The 23,410-nt window shown below is 42.5% G+C and overlaps 2 protein-coding genes and 1 long non-coding RNA gene across 6 annotated transcripts in view; 1 reads left to right on the top strand and 2 right to left on the bottom strand.

The window, feature by feature from the left end:
* Positions 1 to 1,293: 1,293 nt before the first annotated feature.
* On the bottom strand, positions 1,294 to 13,600 carry zfyve21 (zinc finger, FYVE domain containing 21). 2 transcript variants are annotated; one of them, XM_086181793.1, is made up of 8 exons: positions 13,403 to 13,600; positions 11,552 to 11,602; positions 10,005 to 10,173; positions 9,646 to 9,721; positions 8,501 to 8,592; positions 7,535 to 7,588; positions 5,926 to 6,056; positions 1,294 to 4,289 (listed from the first exon to the last, which is right to left on the bottom strand). In XM_086181793.1, exons 1-8 carry the CDS (start codon positions 13,568 to 13,570, stop codon positions 4,254 to 4,256), a joined length of 777 nt encoding a protein of 258 aa, XP_086037919.1. In that variant the 5' UTR covers positions 13,571 to 13,600; the 3' UTR covers positions 1,294 to 4,253. The 2 variants fall into 2 exon arrangements, with proteins under 2 accessions (XP_086037919.1, XP_086037920.1); XM_086181794.1 differs by lacking the exon at positions 7,535 to 7,588 and having other exon boundaries at positions 13,403 to 13,598.
* LOC147246108 (uncharacterized) lies at positions 13,348 to 15,315 on the top strand. Its single transcript, XR_015109663.1, has 3 exons — positions 13,348 to 14,019; positions 14,675 to 14,735; positions 14,869 to 15,315. It is a non-coding gene; the product is annotated as an uncharacterized LOC147246108 (long non-coding RNA).
* Positions 15,316 to 16,318: 1,003 nt separating this feature from the next.
* Positions 16,319 to 23,410, bottom strand: part of klc1a (kinesin light chain 1a) — a 56,123-nt gene continuing 49,031 nt past the window's right edge. For all 3 annotated transcript variants that reach the window (XM_086181783.1, XM_086181784.1, XM_086181785.1), the window contains one exon: positions 16,319 to 21,489. In XM_086181783.1, coding sequence (XP_086037909.1) covers positions 21,424 to 21,489 — 66 coding nt within the window. In that variant the 3' untranslated portion in view covers positions 16,319 to 21,423. The remainder of the gene's footprint in view (positions 21,490 to 23,410) is intronic.

Below are 23,410 nucleotides of genomic sequence, written 5' to 3'. Positions count from 1 at the left end.
GTTTGTTCACACACATTTCCCCCTTCGTGCTCTGATGATTTTTAAAGACACAAATAAACCTCAGCTACCTAACAGACACTCAAATCACCTTGTCAGACAGGTTCCTCTTCATTCTAGGTTTGATTCCACAACAACAGACAACTCAAACGTATAAACACTTGATTTTATTGTCAACAGAATAGTTGAATAAAGACGGTAATTATCTTCTTAATAAATGAAGCAGCGGGATATAAAGAGTTGTAATCAGGGTGGCCATAAAGTGCAGGTACAAACACTGAGTAATGACATTACGTGTAGCAGTGTGAACACACACACACACACACAATCATTTAAATTAGAACGGAAGAGTCAAGAAGGCCACACAGCATCCTTAAGGAGACTTTGTGGCCTGCTGACATAACTACTTCCAACAATTTGATTAACTTGCAACCGCAAGATGTAACTGGTCCCCACACATGAATGACAGCACGGGAAGAACATAACACTCGTGGTTACAAATTAATCAAAGTATGGCAACAACGTCTGTCTTGAGTCCACTAATTACTTCTCCGTCTAGAGGCAAGTTTGAGATATTTAAAACTGAAACAAAAACATCACCGATCAGGAGGGCCAGAGGGCGGCAGGCACTATATTTTCATGTTGCCACGCGCGCGTCAGTCCCACTCTCGCCAATGCACGATGGAGGATGTACCTCCATGTGATATCTTCCAGTACAGTATAAACATCCACCGGGCCTCAAGTTAAGAACTGAGAAGATTTTGATGGTCAAAGGTCAAGGTCTGTGTGACAGGCACACATCCTAGATGGACAGAACCATAAATGCAGTATTTCTACTTCAGTAAATTTGGAGCAAGTACTCATTTGTGCGGCGTATTATTGTGATTGAAAATTGGTTTTACACATGCTGACAACCAGAAGTCGTGACACATCTGACAACATGAACTGTGCAGCCTCACGTCACAACACACACGGGGAGAAAACGTTTTTGTTGGTATAAAAACACAACTGGACAACCTGGTGAATTTAATACTTGTGAGACAACATTACAAACGACACAGACAAAACCTTCACACAATTCTTCTTCCGTCTCAAAGCTCCAAACCAAATTACATCATGTGGTTCACACTCTTAGGTGAGTAGCGTATAAAAATAAACTTTATGTCACAAAGTGGAGGTGAGGTGATGAGTGTTTTCACTTGGTACGACAGGAAGGTCATATGGAAGGTAAAAATCCAGCAAAGCAAACCTCCAAAAAGATCTGTTCTCTGTTAAAACTTAAAAATCCCCAACAAAGTGGGATCTGAACTTCCTGCCATCCAGCTAAGATTTGTAGGGAAGACACAGGACACCAGTGAGCTTCTAAAGGAGGGAAACTATTGTGAAGTCAATGTTACTTGGTTTATCCTGGCTAACAAAGTGTTAGCAACTGACACACAAGTTTGCATCTCATCCTTGTTCTCAGATGTGGAGCAGATATTAAGTTGTGTGAATCAAAGTTTAGTGTTTAAACAAAATAAATTCCTGACCAAGATCCTCTAAAACGTTTTGGGAATTACACGCCCCACAACCCTGCTCTCCTCTGTGCTTCATTAGGGAACTAAGACTCATGCTCCTTAGTTTAGCACAACAAGTGGTAGTGGGTGGGAGGTGTTAGCATTCCTCCATCAAAAAAACCTCACTAAAATGGCCGGTAATGTTGGAATCATACCGATAGCCAGAACTACTTTGGCCAAAGGGTGAGGAGGACTACTTGTGGATAAACAGATATCCTGAACCTGATAGCTTCTGCTGGAAGTATGCTAACACTTCCCATCCACTTCCATTCATTCCGCTAAGCTAGCTCGTACTCAACTAATCTCTGATGGTCTGCACAGAAGAGGGAAGCGGCTCTCTACTCCCCTCCGGCTCAGGGGAAAGCTGGCAATAAGAACACTTCATAACAAGTTGGTGTTTTGCTTCGAAGTAACAAACGACAATTTTTTTGTAGTGGGGGAGATTTCGTGGCAGACTGAAATTTAAAAAAATAAAAGTCTGCACTGGATGACATTCACAAAACACTCAATAGTCACTTTCTGCTTGAGAACAGATGCTTGGAAGCATCGTTTCCTGGCCGCTAAAGAACCGCTTCTGACGAACCGTCTCAGCCAGAACTGAACCGCAATGGGCTGACTGACGTTCTCTTATCTTTGTGGGTTTGCACTTGGATATCAGCAAGACGAAAACAAGACTCCACAGAGAGGAGAACGTATACAAGTGTTACAAAAACTATAGTTGGAATTCAGCTGTAAAAAGTATGCAAGTACGTACACTGCTTGTGTGAAAGTAGGAATATTTAACAAAATAGCTCATACAAAACTTCGATACATGAAATTACGTTTAAAGCATAAATTTATGTCTGTGTTTATAAAGAATCAGTAAAGAGTCTGTGTTTCCTTAGGCCTAAATACTTTTATCTGAAAGTAAGAAGTAGAGAAATGGAAACACCTGAACCACTGAACTCGCCTGTTTATCTAAAAGGTAAAATACACCATATGATGTCTCTCTAATATAATCTGGTGATAAACCAGCGATGTTCACATTTTTCCCCAGACAAGAAAGTTTCCTCCACCTGCTGCTCCTTACTTTGGTCTGAGAATCCTACATTTCCCAAAAACCATTTTACTCCTCGTTCAGACACAAACCGCCACTGCAGTCTGGTCCATCGCCTGCTCCTGAGGGCTGTACTACGAAGCAAGATGAGGTCCGCGTTGATACAACATGTCGTCAAATTTCCGGGGAGAAGTCACTTCGCTCTAAACACTCTCCCTCTGAACAGAACCTCATTTCCAGCTCTGAACAGGCTTTGGTCCGGAGCAGGTTGGCTACCATTGGGATCTAATGAGGTTAAATGAGAGCCACTTTCATTAGACGGACAACTCTGGCTTTGCACTCAGCAAACCTTGCTTCGCCATTAACCTGACTTCGTAGTACACTCGTCAGCTGACCAGCAGCTTGTCAGCTGGTCAAACGCCTCATTTTCCACATGCCGACGTCTGGAGTCAGTGATTTTGTATAAAACGTAAACTGCTGCTGTTAGATGATCGAAACGCCCGCTGATCAGCCTGGATGAGAGGTTGTTTCAGACTGTTTTTTCCTGACACCTCGATCTGTGGAATGTCCAACTGAAACACTTCAGACACAGCAGTAGCCTGTTAGCTCCCTTGTTGCTTGTTAGCTTGTATTTTGCTACCACGCTCCCCTTGGTCAATCTGTAATCCATCGCAAAAGTCTTAATATTTCAACATAAAAACAAAGGGAAGGAAGCCACATCAGAGGACCTCCGGCGTATTACAGACTCGCCAGCTCCAGACGTCATATGTGGAAACGAGGAGTTACTCACTTTCTGCTCCATTTTGTTAATCTCATTTAAAGATACTGACATGTAAAAGTCACTATATGTAAACATGAAAGAGATCTGCTTTTTATGCCAAGGATTTAGCTGCACTTAAAATAAAGATGAGAATGTACGTCTCTGTGTGGTCACAGTTAAAGACGAGGATCTTAAAAGATGAACCATCATGTTTCTGTGGCTGAAAAGACCAAAATGCTTCACGTGGAAGACCTGTGTTCAACAAGGTTGTTCGACCATGAGCGGGACATTCAACCCCGACTTGGTGCCTTTCAGCTCCGCTAAAGCAGCAAATCCTTGTAGACACATTAACAGCAGCATAAAAAATTACTGTGTCATCAAGAAACAGCTGCACCACTACATGATGTTTTACCCCGGAAGTTGTTAAAAAAAAAAAAGTTTATGAAAGATCAATTATATCATTTTATGTCAAAAATTAACTTCGGAGAGGGAAAAACAAAAAGTCAGTATCACAGGATCACGTGGCTGACAAAAGCGATATCTGAAAGAGAATTAAAAGTAGAAGCCTCACAAAAATAAGCAGACACTCATTAGAAAGCTGCTCGGGTTTCATGTAGAAACGTTAATGCTGCATGCCCTGATTTACTGTATCAAACCAAAGAGGATGAATCAACTTGAAAGATTACAACACCCATCTTATTTGGAGTAAACAGGATGTACAAAGGTCTGGTTATAGAGGTAATAAAATTAGTTTTCTATAAACGTTTCTTGCAAAATGAGCATGATAACTGATGAGAGAACAGATGAATGAAAAGAAGAACTGGCATTAATAAAACCAAACCCCGGAGAGGCGGGGGAGAAAACACTTGGGTGTGTGCTGCCTGGAGGTTCACTCTTGCACTCGTCACTGGTCCCGAGCTTCATACAGAAGTTTGGCGGCCTGCGGAGGACATGGAGGAAGACGTGTGAAGCAGGACACCATGTCGCCACACTCTCTGTTCTTTCAAATGTCAAGAAATCTAAGACAATACCAGCAGAAATGTTGCATGAATACAAACTTCTGTGTGATTTTGTCCCGTCTCTTTGCTTGACGGGTTATTTTTGTTAAATGAATACTTCATCCATGTATTTTGTCTTTCAAGTACTCACAAAAGGGTGTCTTGAGCTCACAAAGACTTTCCTGCCTGCATCACTTCTTTGTGACTCCAGAATGCAGAACGAGTCAGCTGTGTATGTTTAGCTTGAAGCTAATGGAGACTGACAACTAAGAAAAACTACAGGAAAAAAAACCTGGATCCTACACACTGAAGTACATCAGATAAGCACGGGCAGACACGCTGGGTACGTACGGAGGACACAGGTGAGGTCTGGGGCCAACGTCTGAACAGCGTACGTGAGTACTCGGTTAATGTCACACAACCTAATTCAGTTCAAAACAATACAAACCACAGGCCATTCTGAAGTTCTTCCTGTCTGTAACTGATGTAAACAGAGTTAGCGATTGACCACTCACTGACTAGAAAGGCATCCCTCGCTGTTCCTCTGAGGTCTTTGGCAAACACTGGCAACCTGACCACTCTGGGGGGCACTACTTCTATCGTTTTTGCCAGGAGGTAAAAGCTGTTTTGTACATGGCTGTGATTAGGAAGAAGTTAATTCTGCGAGTGTGGAAACTGGACACTGCTCCCACACATGACTCGTGGTTGGGAGAAACAGTGAAGGCCTGACACTTGGAGAGAAAGAGGTTTTAGAATGAAGACCTGGGACCCGCCGAAGTATTCTACTTCTCTTTACAGTTTTTTTGGTTCAATTCTCTCTCCTGTTGAAATATGTTTATTTATTTACTCATTAACCTTTTTTAGGGCCTGAGCCTAAAGGTACTTCAGGTGGGAGTTAAAGATCGTTCTGACTGGTTCTTCTGCCAGGCGTTCCCAACAAACCCTCACTACTCGTTTGGGCCTGACAGGTCTGCGGGCCCCACGAACCAAGGCCCGGCCACCAGGCGCTCGCCTTCGAGCCCCCACCCCAGGCCTGGCTCCAGGGCGGGGCCCCGGTGCCCCTCCGGGCAGGGTACACCTTGCACTTGGTGTTTCTTCCACGAGGGGGTCTGTTGAACCGTTCTTTGTCTGGCCCTTTGCCTAGGACCAGTCTGCCTTGGGTGACCCTACCAGGGGCAAAATGCCCCCGACAGCATAGCTCCTAGGGTCACTAGGGCACTCAAACTCCTCCACCACGATAAGGTGACGGTTCCAGGAGGAGCCTATTGTGTTTGCTCGTTTTAAATTCTTTTCTCCATTTAATTTCAAAACTGTGGCTACTGGAATTTCAATCTTTTATCTGTTTTATATTTTGAAAGCAATGAACATAGATTCAGAAAAACTACAGCAATAAAAAGAAAAAAACAAACAAACACCAAAACTGACTAAAGCTGTCTGTTTACAACGTCCCAAGTGCATCATGCGGTATAATCCTCGTCTCCTTGATCAATCACTGTCATATTACATTCCCTTACTTTGCATGCGACTGTACGTGACTAAGCATCAGACGTAGTCAGCACAGAGACCGCAGAGCTTCACCTTGTGCATTGCAGCCAGCCATAACGAAGCCACCTTCTTGTCATCCGCTGCCTCCAAACGGAGCTGCTGGGCATCCTGAGAGCCCATTGGCTTGTAGTGGAGGAGCATGCCGCTGGCCCGCGATGTCCCCCCTGCGCGTGCACACACACACACAAACACAAACACACACAAAAAAAACCATTGAGGATGTTTCTTTAAGAACATTTATCCTGTGTTTGTGTTTTGTTTTCAGCTCAGACTGGATGAATATTTTAAGAGAGCAAAAATGTCAAGGAATCACTTCACTCAAATGATTCACCCTCATGAGCTTTGTAACACTGTTCAACCTGGACAGTATCAACAAGCCGCATGTATGCATGCGTCACACTCACACACACACACACACACACACACACACACACACACACACAACAAAGGCATGTCAGAGGATTAAGAATGAATGTAAAGGAGATTAGAGGATTCAAAACAAGAGAACACAAGCCATGAATATCCGTACATGAATCGTCTGTGACACAAAGCAAGGCCAACCCACCAGGCTCAACAAGTCCAAACAACTGTGACCACTGAGCTGGTTAAGTGAGCCGAGGGGTTCCTAATCTAATTACGAGCATGCATTAAAAGATGAGGCTGTGTTGCACCGCAAACGCAGAAGCCAAGAACAAAGTTTGTTTTGTTCGTCCTACAGCCCAAATGCAAAAGATAATCGATTCAAAAGGATAAGCAAACAGAGAAAAGCAGCAAAACTTCACATATTTGAATGCTTTTTTGCTTGAGAAGTAAATCAAGGAATCAAAAAAAAAAAAAAGGTTGATTGACATCAATTGACTAATTTCGCTCTGGTAAACATTATCAAAGCTTCCAGATGGACAATAATAACCAGAACCAAATCAGTGTCATCTTATTGATGATCTTCTGCTACAGAGCAGCGCAGGAATGAACCCACTTCCGTCGTATCACAAGTGAGATTCTTTCCAATGAGTTTTGGATTAAATGCCTGAAATAAGGTCTGTGGTTAACACAAGCTCCACATGTTTCAATGTTATACTCTTAAACACATCAAGCCACACATTTATTTTGCTGGTTTTTATGGGCCTCCAAAGCAGAGGTTGCTTCCCTCTGGCTGGTCAAAGACATTACACACCATGGAGCATGAAGCTTGGATGTGGTGATGCTGAAGTCATGCCTTCATGGTATAGTTTCTTCATAGCATGAAATTAGCTTTGGACCCCTTATGATTACATTTACGCTTTAAAATTCATGAAGGTGTTCTTCAATAGGGAAGATTATTGTGTGTTGAAAAACATTTTTTTGTTTTCCACAGGGTTTCTTTTCTGCAATAATTCAAAATACAGTGTAAAAATCCAACTGGTTTTTGGTCAAGGGAACTCATAGCAATGCTACCTTTCAGTTGGACTACACAAGTACTGTATATTGTCCCTGCGCCGCTCTATAGTGAAAAAAAACAAAACAAGCTAAACAACACCCTGCTGCTTTACACAAATATAAATGAGGGATGTTTTTAGGGAGCATCATGCAGACTGATGTGAATCTGAGAGATGGGATGATGACAAGTAACTCCACACAGATGGAGAGGTTGTGGAGCGCTAACCTTCAGAGATATAGTGACTGTCCAGCAGACTGGTGTAAGTGTGAACGTCATTCTCTGAGCCCAGAGGAAGAAGAAGAGCCAGGCCACCAGAGTCAAAGCAGCAGAGGAGAAAGAGTATTGGTGTTAGTTTAGGGATAATACCAAAAGAACTGTTAGTGGATCCACCTCAAAAAGAAGCTCCAGCACGGTGGGGGTTAAGAAAAGTGCCAACTTTTAGAAATGCTCTTCTATTCCATTGTCTCCGGACAAGGAGATGGATCCCCTTCACTCGTCTTACGCCATTAGAGAACTGAGACCCTCAGACACTAGCTGACTGCTTCACACACTGAAGAGCAGTAGGAGGGAAATGTTGGCATACTTTTGTTACAAGTCACACACTAGATAAGGCTCATGATTTTAGTTTACCCACAAGAAATCCTCCTCATCCTCTCCGACAAAGTTGGCCATGACTAGTTGCAGCAGTTGGTTTTCTAGGCATTAAAACATTTTGTTGGCCGAAGTTACAATGGAGCTTCTGAGGTGCTGCGTCAAATCACTGCGCCCAGTAGGAAAAGTAGTGCCAGCTGGGAGTCTGATTCTAAAACTAAAATGTTCGCAATGTTAAGCCGTTATTTGATAGCGAGTATTTTCCCCAAACAAACTTCTAATAAACTGTTTTGTGAGGATAGTGTATTTGATGACTTTTGACAGAGGTATGCTGACATGTCCCTTCCACCAACATTCATTGTGCTAAGCTAACTAGCAGTCAACGGGTTTCTGAGGGTCTGAGCAGGCTAATCCAGTACCGAGGAGAGGAGGGTCTCTATTTTCTTCTCTGGTTCTGAGGACGATGGACAACAAGCATATTTCCCGAAAAGTTGACAAGCACCTTTATGTTTTCTTTCTGTCACAACATGCAGCTGTAAAGGAAAAAAATAGCTTATACTGGAATGTTATTTATGGAAATATTATTTTGGAAGTTCTAACCTCCTGGACTTGTCCCATCCGTCAAAATCTGCATGCTTGAGATCCGAGACAATTCCACCTCAAAGTGACTTTCACCATCGAGGAACATGTACCTGATATTTGGGGCAGAAGAAGAACAAACATCTGGCTCATGTCTAAACGAACGAATCTGACATGTATAGGATTTCGTAAGGACGACAACTGGGGACAAAGCAATCAGATACAGAGGATGTTGGAATCACTGATGGTTTCAGTCTTTTTGTGGGATTGTTGTAAGAATGTAAAATCTCCAGCCTTAAAGTTTGTGTTCACCACAGCACATTCTTTAGCCAGTCTGTTTTTATAAACGGACTGTATTTATATAGCGCCTTTCGACCTTGGTGGTACACAACGTGCTCTACATTGCTGCCTCATTCTCTCTCACACACACACACACACACACACGCACCCCGCCACCCAAAGGAGCCAACCTGCTCATCAGGAGCAATTCGAGGTTTAGTAGTTTGCTCAAAGAAACTTTGACACTGTCGTAGGGGGAGTGAGAATCAATCCAGCGGTTATTTGACTTCCACCATTTGTCTGACACGTGCTATTGAACACAACATCCACTCAGGCTTTTGAACCGGGTGACTGTTTCCTGTTTCCTCACACAGTCTAGCGAGTCGTCTTTTCACCGTCTGTGGTTCAGTCTTTATTTCATCCAGAGCTAAAACCACAGGATGTACTCTACCTTGTAACGACGCCTTTTCATCATTTTTTCCTCCCAAATCGTGCCATGTTGATCCTACCCTGCATCCAAGCTGTCATGGTTGTTGCATCCTACCTTCTGCCGATCTGACGACCACATGTTTCCTTCGTCACATGTGGAGTTGAGGCAACATCTTTTCACGTGACAACAAGGTTTAATCAGCACATGGGAGGGTCATCCCAGTCCCACCGTCCCCCCCCCCCCCCCCCGAGAACAAGCACCCTGACGCAAATGGAGGCGCAAATGGGGCAAGCAGGACACACAACCTCATCCGGTTGCCCACAGCCAAATGTGTCAGATACCCAACCAAGCCAGAGGCAACACAGGGAACCGATCCAGGAAATGTATGCTTAGGTGGACACAGACCCGAAATCTTCAACCTGTTAAATGTGCTGTAAATAGAGGATTTCAAACTCACCTGTGGTTGTTGGAGAGGCGACACGTCATGGTTTCAGACTTGTCTGAGGTTCCCAGAATCACGACAAAAGTGCCGCCTGGAAACAGAAGACTCAACATGTAATCCAGAGAAAAGGCAGCACATCTAAGATTTTCAAGCATCCTGCAGACCAAATACACAGTGTTACTATATTTTACCATCAGTGGATCTTAAACTGTCAAGAAATTAGTTTTCCAAAGAGTTTCCACATTCCCCAGATTAATAGCAACAGACAAATATTTTCAAGAAAACAGATTCCTGGTTTATAATTTCCACCACCAAGGTGGTCATTCCTGATGCAGTTAGTTTGACAGTCAGCAGGAAGACGTGTCCCTACTCACCTGCCAGGAGGACTTTGAGCTGCTTGTCGTAAAACTCCATCTCCCTCTGTGACACCAGGCTGCACTCAGCGCACTGCCGCACTGGGTCCACAAAACACATGCGGGGCAGCGCCACCTTCTTACTGCAGCACTTGTCGCAGAAACATCTGCCGCAGCGCCGGCAGTGGTGCTGCAGGGAACACGAGTTACAGTCACAAAGATCGTCAGGTTAAACATCATTTGTCTCTCTGAGTTGATCGTGTTGTGAGGCTGGGCTACGTTAGCATTAGCTTGGTTTAGCTCACTTTCTTCAGGTGTCGGGGTAAGAGAGAAGCACGGAGACAAATTCAGCACTGAGGAGCTCAGTGAGTACTTTGATGTCCGTTCAGAAAAGTTGCTACTGAAGCACAGCATCAGCAACACTTCCACGTCACACTATAATTTTGAAATCGTTAAAACATAAATCAAATATTCACATCATTGTAAAAATGAAACTCATGTGACAATAATATGAACTCTAATGTATCACATACGCACCAAGGAGGACCTAATTAGAGAGAAATGGTGCTTGAAAAGTATCATTTACAGAATAAATCATTTTTAGTGAGGTATGTCAGAGGAAGTGCCTGAGCTGCAGTGGGTCTTTAAATGGCGTTTGACTCGCTTATCGAGCTCCAGCGGTTTGATGTCCTGAGTGCTGCAACTTGCTGTCCTTTTTTCCGTTTTATGATGAATCGCAATCAGCGATCAGGTTAGAGCCATTAGCGAGCAAGTATGGGTACTTTACTTTCTCTATAATATCAAAAAATGTGTCAGCTGTTAAAAAAAAAACAAAAAAAAAACTTCTTAATCTCTGGCTAACTGCTAAAGCGAGCTGCACTTTGTGTTTGAGTAAGTGAGACGAGTAAAGCAGACGGACCTGAGCACATATAAATGTTGGCCAGCTGACTTTTACAGATAATACTTTAAAAATGCTCAATACCGGCAGATACTGATGAATATAATCATGCATGCATAATAGTGATAATAAAAAAATACTTTGTTCAGTGTGTTCATAGTGATTGGCTTCATTTGGGAAAAACTGCATTTGTCAAATTCTTTCCCAAAATAAAAGTTTTGAACAGAGAGAGAGAATTTCATATGTTCTTTTTATAAAAAGCTCAAAAGCTGCTGAAGATAATTGAATCAATTGAGTCTTCCAACAAAACTGCAGTTACATTCTGGTTTATCAGCATATCTGCAGTTCCAGCAGTCAATCAAACCAAAGAATTTGCTTTCCAGAGTTGCACTGCGTGCAGGGAAACACTGAACCGGCTGTCTTCCAGCCTCAAGACACAAGACTGATTATGTCACAGTAGTCTCAAAAAGTCGACCGCCACCACAGGCCTCAGTGTGTCTCCTCGCCAAAACAAATGAACCCATGCCCGGAGAAGCGAAAACCATCTCCGCTTTCACGAAATGAAAGCCTGAAATTCCTCTGTAAAAACTTGTCTGGCCTCTTGACAAGAGTCTGGTTGTCCTCGTCATGTATATCTGGGATCTGTTAACACATTCAAAACAAAACAGACCTTTCTTCTGATGAAGTCGAACTTGGTGTCACACTGCATACATCTGGGGCACTGGAGAGAGGAAAAACAGGATGTTACACAACGACGGGATGAGCAACGAGCTTTCAAGATGACAGCAGCTTGAAAAGCAGTCTGACTACAACTCTCAGCGCGTGATTCTGTAGCTCAACTGACGTCATCGGTCGAATGATTAAAACAGACTACGTCTTGTTTCTGTAAGAGTTTCATGTCAACTATCATCTACCAAACTGGCATTTCAGCGACTGTGATGACAGTTGAAGATCCTGTTCTCATGAAATGTTGAGCTACTGATTCAGGAGAGAGGAGAAGCCAGGATTCTTACACAACTCTTATCGTGTTACTTAGTATCTGAACGGTTGACCTGATCGCACTTTCGCTTGTGTTTGTGTAACGAGGAAAACTAGAACTCCTGAGAGGCACGGCGATGTTATCCACATAGCGAAATTCGGCAGATCAACAGGCAGCCTGAGATGAACAATCACACACAGGAACATTGTCTTACATCCATTCAGCGACCCACAAAAGTAATTTCCCAACCAACATCTGCACGTGATTTTACGTCCGAGAAGACAGAAAACTGTTCCATTTCTGTGCGAATGTGGCTGCAGTTGTGAACTTCTTAAAAAAGCCAGTTTGCCTTTTTAAGTAAAGGAGTCATGTTTTTATATTTGCATTCACATTTCAAAAGGAATTGCATCTGACACATTTACCCTGGCACCCACACCTTTCCAGCATTTAACGCATCCAAAACTAAATTCTTTTGGAAAGGCTGTACATGTCATTTCACTTTGAAATCCCCCTGGACTTTGTTTAACCCTGAAAGAAGAGAAATGGTGACTTTTGGAATCCGTTTTGGTTGCAGACCCAAACACTCCCCTTACTGATGTGTGTAATAGAATGGTTTGATTTTTTTTTCTTACCTGTTTACACGTCTTAATGACATTTACGTGTTCGTCTTTTTGACATGTATTCACTTCTTCTTTTCCTATTAATAACTGATGGTGCAGGCTGCAGCATACTCATCAGTATTGCAGTGATTAATCAAGTTGCAGAGGGCACTTATTAACTTTGTTGGCTGTTTGCTGTCAGCAGGGGCAAAGTGTCTCTGGGTCTTTCTGACGGCAGCAAAGACAAACAGAATGTCCAGGGGGAACTGACTTCTCTGCCGTGCAGCAGAGCTAGCAGAGCAGCTCGGCCAGCTAGCTAAACACGACGAGCTAACGTTGGAGGCTGCTGTCACAAAACACACAGCAGCGCCAGTTTAATACTTCAACGAAGTCTAAGGGAGATAACATACGGACAATGTTGGGCTGCGTGTTTCAGGCGCAAAACTAGCTATTTATTTATTTGCCAGCCTTGCTGACCGTGTTTTCCTGCACCGCCCAGTTCGGGGGCCAACTACGTGCGATGTCCAGCAATGTGTCAAGCTGACCGCGGTCAGCTACGACACCGGATGTTCTTGACTGCAAATTGGAAATAAGAGTGACACATAACCGAGAGGGGGCGCATACAGCGACAGATTCAAACTTTAATTCCCATGTCGGCTCACGCATTCAGTATATTTGCTATCTTGGAGCCTTGGTGGCTTTTGTAGCTCTATTTCGAACAACATTAAAGATTATATTTAATATGTACCGTGCCAACTCAAACATAAATAAGAAACAAGTATGTTGCATAAACTCAATTTGCCGAGTATACTGTTCCAGCCAGCGGATTTATTTTGAAATCATCAACCGGAAATGCAAGCGTTCTCTCTGGTTACCTTGTCGCTAGTGTCCGAGCAGCTCTGTTAGCCTCTCACTGTCAAAAAAATCCCGCCGTCGGGCTCACCTCTTTATCCGGGACCCACTGCGGCTCGGACAGGGAGAATGGGCTGTTAAAGGCACCGTTTTCCGGCACCATGCGAAGGCCACTGGGGCTCCGGACCAGCTTCTTCCCATCAGGCACTGAAGACATTTTCCCAACAGCAGCTGTTTTTTCTGTCTCGCTGCTGTACATGCACGACCAGCATGGACACGCCCCCTGCTTGATTGATGGAGCCTTGTGCGAATGAGAGCACAGATTTTATGTGACGTTCAGTGGAGTGTTCGGTTTTTTTTCAGCCACACCCAGAGAATGGAAATCTTTATTTTTGCTGAATTGTTGAGCTTGTTAAACCACATACTCATGGACTGATACAACACAAATATTTATCAAAGTATATTCTTGAATCAGTTTCCACCAGAATATTACTGACTAACATGTGTATGTGAAGCAATCCTCTCAGATTTTTGAACTCATCTCTGGTTTTGGTTAAATGTCAAAAACTTTTCCAGATCTGGAAATTGCTACTTTAAAATCTGGTGATTTCTCCATGTTAGTGGTGATCGCATGAACACCCAAACAGACGCATCAGACTTTATGATGCTTTATTGAACACAAAGGCTGCAATTATTGATGACACCGAGGTACACTTCAAGATTGATTTTAAATTTATGTAATATATAAAATATTTATTAGAAAAAGAGTTATGTTTTCTGTCAGAAAGGGTACAATAATTGCTGCTACTACAACTACCACTGCCAGAGGACGACCACTGTTGCTATTAGCATTAGCACGATTAGTATAAAAATACAGCACTGTAGTTGTATTAGCATTATTCTTAGCATCATGAGTAATGTATTTTTATTCCCTTTAGCATTATGAGTACTGTATTAGTATTGTTTTAGTATTGGCATTATGAGTACTTTAATTGTTTTGGTATTATATTTGTATGGGCATTGTTCACATGATTAGTATAGTCTTGGTATTAGCATGAGTAGTACTTTCTTGGAATTAGTATTAACATTATTATTGTACTATTAAGATTATCAATACTGTTAGCGTATTAGCACTATTAGTTTTATTTTAGCAATATTGTTTTAAAAGTATTAGTAGGGTCCTGTAAAACATCAGTACTAATACTGCATTCATGGTATTTTGTATTAATATATATTTCAATATTTTCATTATGTTCAGGTATGTTGTTGGGTAGTTGTAAATGTTTTTTTTTTTTTTTATCGTGAGCTGCTGTTGTGACCACTCCTCATCCTCTGGTCCCTCTCTCTTTTTCACCCCCACCAGTCGAGGCAGATGGCCGCCCTCACAGAGCCTGGGTCTCCTGGGTGGCTCTGGCCCTGAAAAGGTCATTTTCCTTTGCTGCTGTCGCTCATGGAGAATTGTTTGGTGGCTTTAAAACAAAGACAGTGGTTCTAGAAATACTCACCTGAGGTGTCATGTGATAACTTTGCTGTTACTCTGGTTATGTATGATTAAAGGTGGGTTGACTTGAGGAGGAGCCCTTCCTGACAGAACACCTCTTCTTCTTCTTCTTCTAAACTTCACTCTTGTGCATCTTGTGTCGCTGCACGAAACACAACTAGGATGCCACGCGCAGCAGAGGACGCCACGATACTAAACTCAGCTTCTGCACGTCGGGTCAAAGGGAGAAACACACGACAGGAGAACCTTGAGAACTTGACCATTTTATTTGTCAAATACAGTTAAGCTGTTCAGTAACGTGCTGCTCAAACACTGCTCAAGTAAAAAAAAAAAGGAAAAGGAAAAGGTTGTCGTGGCAGAACATCAGCTTGCAGACAAACGTCCTCAATTACAGTGAAATTAAAGAGTTCAACAAGTTACACATTGTGTAGGTTTGCTGGTTATTTGCAGAAGCATCAGTGCTTTATTTATCTAATTTTCCTCCATACGCTGACCTCGTTCACACCCCGGTCAGAGGAAGAATCCTACACTGAAAACACGTGAATGTTTGGGAGAGCAACAGTTACAGCGGACATGTGAGCGCCAGTCTGACCCAGGAACAGCAGCTGGATGAATTCAACGTACAGTTTGTTTGAAGTTGTCTGTGTCCTACAAATGGAGCACATCCACTCCCCTGTTTAATAACAGTAATAATTTAATAAAACGTATGTTCAGAAGAAAAACGGGACTGCGGAGCGGGTTTTTGTGTGTAAAACTGGACCTCTGGACAGAATTCCTTCATTACTCCGCAGTGTTACAGCTCAAACAAGCTTCTTCCTGGAGCTTCAGGCTCGATCCCACGTCACTACACTGGCTACCAGCTTGAAACATGAACGCCTGAGACGTGCAATCCGCATTCTCATTGAATGTCTGGAGTAGGAGGAGTAAATGGGACGAAATTCCATCTTAATCCGAAGGAAGTGACACAAACCAGTTGATTTATGTTGAGAAAATCGAAGGTCCATGGCTGAGAATACTCTTCCACCAACCCTCCTCACATCAACACCACCCAGAGGTAAAGAGCGAGAATTACAATCTTAATCAGACAAAAAATAAAATAAAATAAAATAAAATTCAAGGACGGAACAAGTTTTTTTTGGTACCCCCACATGTTAACATTCCGCTCAGCAAAATCAGCCATAAAACAATGACAAATAAACGCCTGCAGGTGCGTTACAGGACAGATGAGAAGATTCTCTCCTGTGAGTCTCCTGACACCTGCAGCCTGCCGTCTGCCGAACGGCAACAGACGCACAAGGCCACGGTTACCATGACGATGCTTGTACATGGTGGCGGCGGCGGCGGCACACGCAGCATATGAACACAGCTGACATGGTGCGGATGGAGGGGAGCTCTGTTTTTACATGTTTGGATTGAAATTTTTGTTGTGCTCTGATTATAGAAGGAGAGAGAGAGAGGGAGAGGGAGAGAGAGAGAGAGAAAGAGGGAGAGGGAGAGGGGGAGAGAGAGAGAGAGAGAGAGAGAGAGAGAGAGAGAGAGAGAGAGAGAGAGAGAGAGAGAGAGAGGGGAAATCCTGGCCACAAAACTTTAGTTATAGTTGTCCTGTGACCAAAAGTTGATCAAACTGTGGGAGCCGGTGACATCATCATGCATTTAGTGTCTGATCTGATCTAAATGACCTGCGTGTGACTTTTAAGAATCTCAAGTCGTTTAATGTCAAAAATCTTACCTTGTGTGTGTTTTAGGGCTCACAAATCTTGACATTTTTTTAAACTGCAAATCAAGTTTAAGAAAAACAAACAAACAAACAACCTCATGTTGATATAGTTTATAGTTATATCGCCCCAAAGTTCAAGACAAAAAACTCAAAATGAATGGTGATGACTGCAGATATTTTAATCATTATGGCCTTTTTTTTCTTCTTTTTTTTTTTTTAACCGCTTCTTTGGGTTTGATCGTGTGTAATCTACCTTTAGGAAATGGGACTTAAAAGAAATCGGCTTGTGTGACCCTGTTGGGCCAGACCGTTCTCCCAGTCCATCCACACCACCGGAACCAGTTCATTTATGTGCCTCGTTACTCTGCTGAGCCTCTACAACAACACATCAACGACAACTAACGAGCAGACTGATCAACAGCCAACAGGAAGCTGCAACGCACCCCACTGACCTGTGACATCAACACACACTTCCCCGAGTCTAAAAGGATATTTATACAGACACACACACACACAAAGATCTCTACAACTTTGATTAAATTATTGCCAGCAGTGGAGGAATAAAGAACTATTCAGATGCCAAATCTACAGAAGCGGAGAAAGGAAGTATTTCTCACGACTAAATGAAGTTTTCTCATGACAACAAGTGAATCATCTTCATTCAATCCATCTCCGTTTACGTTCAGGGCCTCCACGTCTCTTATATTATGTTTTGGGAACCGACATTGTTTAAAAGAAGAAAAACAGGGGTGTATAATTACCAGGAATGAAACCTTCATAATGCAACCGTCCATTTTCGACCGCTTAACCGTTAAGGGTTGCGTGTGTGTGTGTGTGTGTGTGTGTGTGTGGGCTGACATTGGGCGAGAGGCGGGGTTCACCCTGGATGGGTCGCCAGTCCGTCACAGGGAGCCTTCATCATAAATTCTGTAATTAGGTCCGGATTTACAAATCAGAATCTCTGAGATTTAAAGCATCATCCAAACAAAAGCATATTGCACACCCCTGGAAAAAAAAGCAACCACGTTCAAACAAGAGAAGACAACACGCCGGCGCAGTAAACGCGGTCGTCACGCGAGACGTCACCATGTGCGCGATTAAATGCGAACTAAGGTCATTTATTTTGAAAGCGCTTTTACGTGAAATCAGCCTTTTTGTATCCCGTTCAAATGTACTTTTTATTAACAGTATTTTGCTATTTGGAACAATTTTTTTTTTTTTTGTGGTTTGATAAATTGTGTAAATATTAAACTTTATCATCTAAGTTTTGATCAGCTGTTAAAACTATTACTAAAACGTGACGTAATTCCAGTTCTAATTAACACTCTGGATCTACTGAGGCGAAACTGACACGGTGTTATACAGTGTTATATAGGCATTCATGAACTACAACCAGATAAATCCTACCATTAGAGACTTATACTTATTTTGGTTAAAGCAAATATATATTTTTTATTTGATATTTACTTTATCCTCTAAAAATGAATGTCCTTCTTGCATGACAATCTTGTCATTAAATAATTTACAGTTTGCATTTTTGTGGTTGCTTTTGCCCCAAAATCCCTTCGCTCACATGGTTAAGTGTTGTCGTGATAAACATCAGGAAGTAAACAACGTCGTAACCTCTCTCCGGCATGGATGATCTGAAAGGTGAAGCGATAGAACGTCAGTGTGGGACACTCCGGCCTCCATCCTGAGAACGTGTCGGTCGACCTTCATGTGCCAATGAACGCGCTGGTTTCTACTTGGTAGCAGCGGACTGTTCAACCTCGACATTTAAGGAGCGAGTGCTGACATTCTCAGTTTCAGACATCGAAAGGAACAGAAACATTAAAACATCACGTAGAACCGCAAATGTAAACATAGAACTTCATAACACAGATAGTTTAGAAGGACAGATGGTCAACTCTCTACTTCCTCAACAGAGCGGTGCAGGAGCCCTGGAACCCAGAAGTAATGGGCCTCGCTGAACGTGCGACTCCCTCGTCTCAAAGTCTGTGGCGCTTTGGTTAAATGCCTTCAATATGTTCACACAAATGTGTTTTAATGCTTTTTTTTCTCTATGAAATAAAATGTCAGTAAACACAGCACAAGTGAATTATTAAGTGTTTATTTGTCTTATTTGTCGTCACCCTCTTAAAATAAAATAAAATAAAATAACTGCCTGGGTCTCTCTTTTTTTTTACTTTTTGTTGCCAGTTGAACAAAAAATGACTCAGGTAATTATTTTAAGAAGGCGACAAAATGGTGGTTGCTAAAAAGAGACGAAACAATATGGCGGACGTCAAACGCAGACGCCTGAGGCCGGTTGCGTCGACTCTGACGTCGTGCGTCCACAGCGTAGGAAGCTAACGGTGACGAAGCAGACCATTTGATGAGGAGGATTTATTTTTTGGCTGTTTTTTAAATCAGGGCAATGTTTTTCAAATTACTCAAACTTGCATTTCATTTTCATTCATTCATTGCTGAGTAGAAGTTTTCTTCTTCCTGGGCCAGGCTTCCCGCCAAGCCTGTGGGACAAATGCTCTCTCGTGATCAGCAGGTGCTAACAGCTAAGTGTTAGCTCAAACATGACCTAGCTTAAATAAAAATTCTACTTTAACATTCACTGAACATGTGGGTTGTAATTATCATCTAATAAGAATGCCTGATCAATGTTTTAAGTGAATTTTTGTTATTTTGGGGTGAGTAGTTTTGTGGTAGTGAGTTTTTAGCCATTAGCCTTGTTGCTGCTGCTTAGCAAAGTTACTGATGCCAGTTTTTTGGAACCGTCGGGGGGGGGGGGGGTTTAGCTTCGCTACCATGTGTGGCGAGCATGGCAGAAAACACACGCCATTGTCTTGTCAAGTAATTGTAAAAAAAAACACACAAAAAAAAAATGGGGAGAGTATATGCTAGATTTCAAATTTGTCAACAAAATTTATGACATAAATGACCTTTTGTTCGTCGCAACCTCCGTTTTATTCCCCCACTGACTGCGATTCATTCTGCTCTGCTTTGAGCGAGTTGACCATCCGTCCTTACACACACTGTGGTCATACCTCCAAAGCTAAATATTCAATAAACACAGGACAGAGCATTTTAGGAAAAATTATTTGTTGTCTTTAGACCAAGAAGTCGTGAAGAGACAGTTTCCTCAGCAGGTTTCCAACCTTCAGTCTGATAGTTTGCAAACCTCAGTGGTTTCAAACTTGCCTGATAAGCTTCTTGTGGCTTTAATATTGCAAAAAAAAAATAAAAAATATATTTATATATATATATATATGTATATATATATATATATATATATATATGTTGTTTTTGGGGTTTTTTTGGATTTTCTCTTTGAACAAACGGTGCATTGAAATATTTTGTTGTATATCAGTTGAGTGGAAATCGGCAGAGGCAACAAGCAAAGCGGGTGTCCGAGCCTACAAACAAGACGTCATTGCTGGACAGAGGAGGCCGAACTGCTCTCATCGGTCAAGTTCAACTGGAAGGAGTGGTGGAAGGTTTCTATAAATATACTCAGCAGACATTTTGTCATCATTGAATCAAGTTTATAAGTATTTTTTTCTGTATGCCAAACATGAAGTTAGCATCAATATGGGTTCCCTGGACTAAAAGCCTGTGGGATTTCTGCCCAGGACTTTAGATTATTACAGGAGAGATAAACTCCATCGCAAACAAAAGTTGACGAGCCTTACATCCTTTGTTCGGTGTAGGTCATCTTCACAAACCAACACTTTTAATGATTTATTTTCTTAGGGGTGCAAAGCTAACGTTATGCTGTGGGATGCATACGACAGGACGCACGACGCCTCCACTAAGCTTTGCACTTCTTTTTTGTTTCGCTTGACAACAGGGATTGTCAACAAACTCTGTTGTGTTATTCAGACACTTTGTTTTCAAGACTCGTAAAAAAGTTTGACATACAGTACACCACGGCGGGATTTATGGTTATGCTTTATGCTGAAGTAACTGATCAATTATTTCAATCTTTTCTTCGTCTGCGGCTGTAAATGAGCCATGCAGGCTACATCGGCTACATTTTCTGTTAACAGTGCAGTTAATTAATGGGGAATTTCTGCAACGCTATGGATAAAAAAAATCTGTTTTTGGACTCAGTGAATGAAGGATGCTGGATAGCGTCACTGCTTGAACACTGACAGGTTCAATTGGTGGCTGAGATGACCAAACAGAGTTAAGGGGGTCCCAGCATCACACCGGAAGTGACCAACATGACCAAAGTCACACAGGATTTGTCACTCTTGATCAGAGCTGTTAATTGCCTGCGTCGAGAGGTCAGACATCTTCCCACTGCAGATGATAGTTGTGTTGTTGTTGTTTAGGCCAGTGAGAAAAGGAGCTAATTCAACTTTAAGTCAGTCGATCAGAGAGCAGCGCGGTGTTGGGCAGCAGCAGCAGCAGCAGGGCTGAACACGCGACGCTGCAGTTGAGCTTGACCAATGGGCTGATTCTTTTCCTGCTTTTGTTCAGAAGTTTTTGCGAAACTGAAACTCTGCCTTCGTTCAAGTGACAGGGTGTCATAAAACATTGGGGGGGGGGGGGGGGGGCATCACTCACACGAACAAAACAATTGTATACAACAAACATTCACACACACACACACACACAGACTTACACACTCAAAAATCCAGCAGGCCACCGTACGTTTCCATTCCTCTGCTCTGCGATATGTATTGATAAAACACCACAAAGAGCGCATATCTTGGAAAGTGCAATGAAAGATTAAAACCTGTACAGCGAGTTGGTGTGAAGTATAAAGTCACACATCTGAAGCTTTCACACACACGTCTATTTACAGCGAAGAGGGTCTGAAGGGTGGATGGGACGGCAAAGCTCTGGAGACCTCTCAGCCTCCGTCCTTCACCTCATCCGGAGTCAAAGACCTTCAACGCGCCAGGTCGGTGTGGCTGGCACTCAGGTCGCGACTTTTTCTCAGACGATTATTTCGTTCCTGGAGGACACGCAGTCAGAGGAAGTGGAATTAGGCACTGAACGATGGATTTGTCAACCAGAGAAATACCACAAAAAGTCAATGGTGAAGAGGTAAAAACACAACAAATGGGATTTTCTACAACAAATTCAAACCTCTATAGCCGACCAGGGGTGCTGTGAGCGAAATGCAGCATCTAGATGTGCTCACAGTGACAATGCTAATGCTAAGTTACACCGTCGGTGATGTTCGCCATTTCCCCAGCTAGCTGCTAATGTCATCGATGTTTGGTTGAATGCATTTTATGATGTCAGGTGGCCAAAAGTCAAAGTCAGGAAATCTGATGACGTTGTTGCTCTGTTGATTTAAAGTTGACACCCAATCGGAGTCTAAAGTTTCGCAACAACAGTGTTGACATAGAGTAATGGAGTTTCTCTGCCCAAACCCTACGTGCGCTAAATGTAGCATTAAAAAAAAAGATTTTGCTGAGGTTCCTCTCATGTGTCTTTGAATTTGATACGGTTCCATTTTAACGACATGAAAGTCTCATTACACATTGGGTTACAGATCTTTGTTCAGCTGCTCAGGATTTTCACACTCAGTTTTACTGCATGAAAATACTACAAAAAAATGATCAAAATATGGTTTAACATGTCACATCTTGAGCTTTATTTTCCATCTGATTGGCGTTTTTATACTCAAAGTAGATTTATAGCATAAAATAAACTGCAAAAGTGAGATTAACTATTCAGGTAATGAAATATGGCAATCAATGACGAAATGTCTTCTGATGTTATATTTTTTGGTATTAGAGAAATTCGGTCGGTGCCGTTAGGACATACGAACACTGTCATTGTGTTTGTTAGTGTAATTTATGAAGTTAGTCACACTCATGAGGTCACAGACAAATACACATTAAAGCCTCTGTGGATGCAGTTTCTAAAGACTCAGGAGGGAGAAAGAAACAAGGCGTCGCAGCAGGTCAAAAACATCTGCAGGAGGGCTTCATGGTTTGGTTCAGCCTGTTGGCGCACGGTCGGGTGGACCGATACTCAGATGAACGGTCAGAGCTCCATATTTTAAATGTACAGAATCATTAAGACTCTGGCTGTGAATTTGCGGCCTGCTTGGACTGATTCAAGGCTGCAGTTTGCCCACCTCATACTGTACACGCACACCTGCTTCTCCCTGGAACTCAGTGAAACAGCAGCTTTTACAGCTGATGTTTTAAGGTGCTGCAGAGCTCCATTTTCAGCTGTGATGCAACACTCACAAGATGATTTCGGTGCAAAATGAGCCTAAAAGTGCAGTTCACCCTGCATCGCTGAGGGTCTCCTGCAAGGGATGTTTGGATGACTTCAACTAAAGATCCTCTCAGGAGGAAGCAAACGTTCTCTCCATTGCAGAAGTTTAACTGTTGGTCGTAGTTTCAGGTTTCCACTTCACGTTTGTGGAGCTCCAACTCGTTGTGACGTCACCAGCCCTCCTTTTAGGTTCACATCGAAAATTCCCATTTAAGGTGAGCGGTCGTCGGTCCGTCATGAAGGACGAAATAAAATAAGACCAATTTCGCGGCTTCACTGGCAGAAAAGGTGGGGAGAAAAATAACAGCGTAGATTTCGTTTTGGTTCGTGTCGAACTGAAAAGAGGTGATTATCGTTGCGCTTCCGGGTGTTTCCCTCAACCACATTTAACCTGACATGTGGAAGTCATCTCATCGTACAATTGACTTCCGAATCCTTCACATTTTTTGAGACCCACTCAGTCAGATTCAAGACCAAAAGACACATTTTACTTCAAATGTAAGACTACAGGAGCCCTGTAGAAAACCCTCAAAATGGCCAGTAAATTCTCTGAGCCCATCAAAACTACTATTTCTTTACAAAGTGACAATTTTGTATTGTTAACTAATCCGAATCAATTAATTACTGGAACAGAAACT

The sequence above is a fragment of the Aulostomus chinensis genome, chromosome 17 (genome assembly GCF_037954235.1).
Source record: "Aulostomus chinensis isolate RoL2024-O1b breed Wild chromosome 17, RoL_Achi_v1.0, whole genome shotgun sequence".
Taxonomy (NCBI): domain Eukaryota; kingdom Metazoa; phylum Chordata; class Actinopteri; order Syngnathiformes; family Aulostomidae; genus Aulostomus; species Aulostomus chinensis.
This window is presented reverse-complemented; position numbering and strand designations above follow the sequence as displayed.

Bases quoted from the DNA above. Each gene is read 5' to 3' on its own strand.
- zfyve21 (XM_086181793.1), bottom strand. From the start codon at position 13,570: ATGTACAGCAGCGAGACAGAAAAAACAGCTGCTGTTGGGAAAATGTCT. The intron at 11,603-13,402 runs GTGAGCCCGACG...TCCTCTCTCCAG, and splicing joins AGTGGGTCCCGGATAAAGAG to TGCCCCAGATGTATGCAGTG. The intron at 7,589-8,500 runs GTTAGAACTTCC...CTCTGGGCTCAG, and splicing joins GGATGGGACAAGTCCAGGAG to AGAATGACGTTCACACTTAC.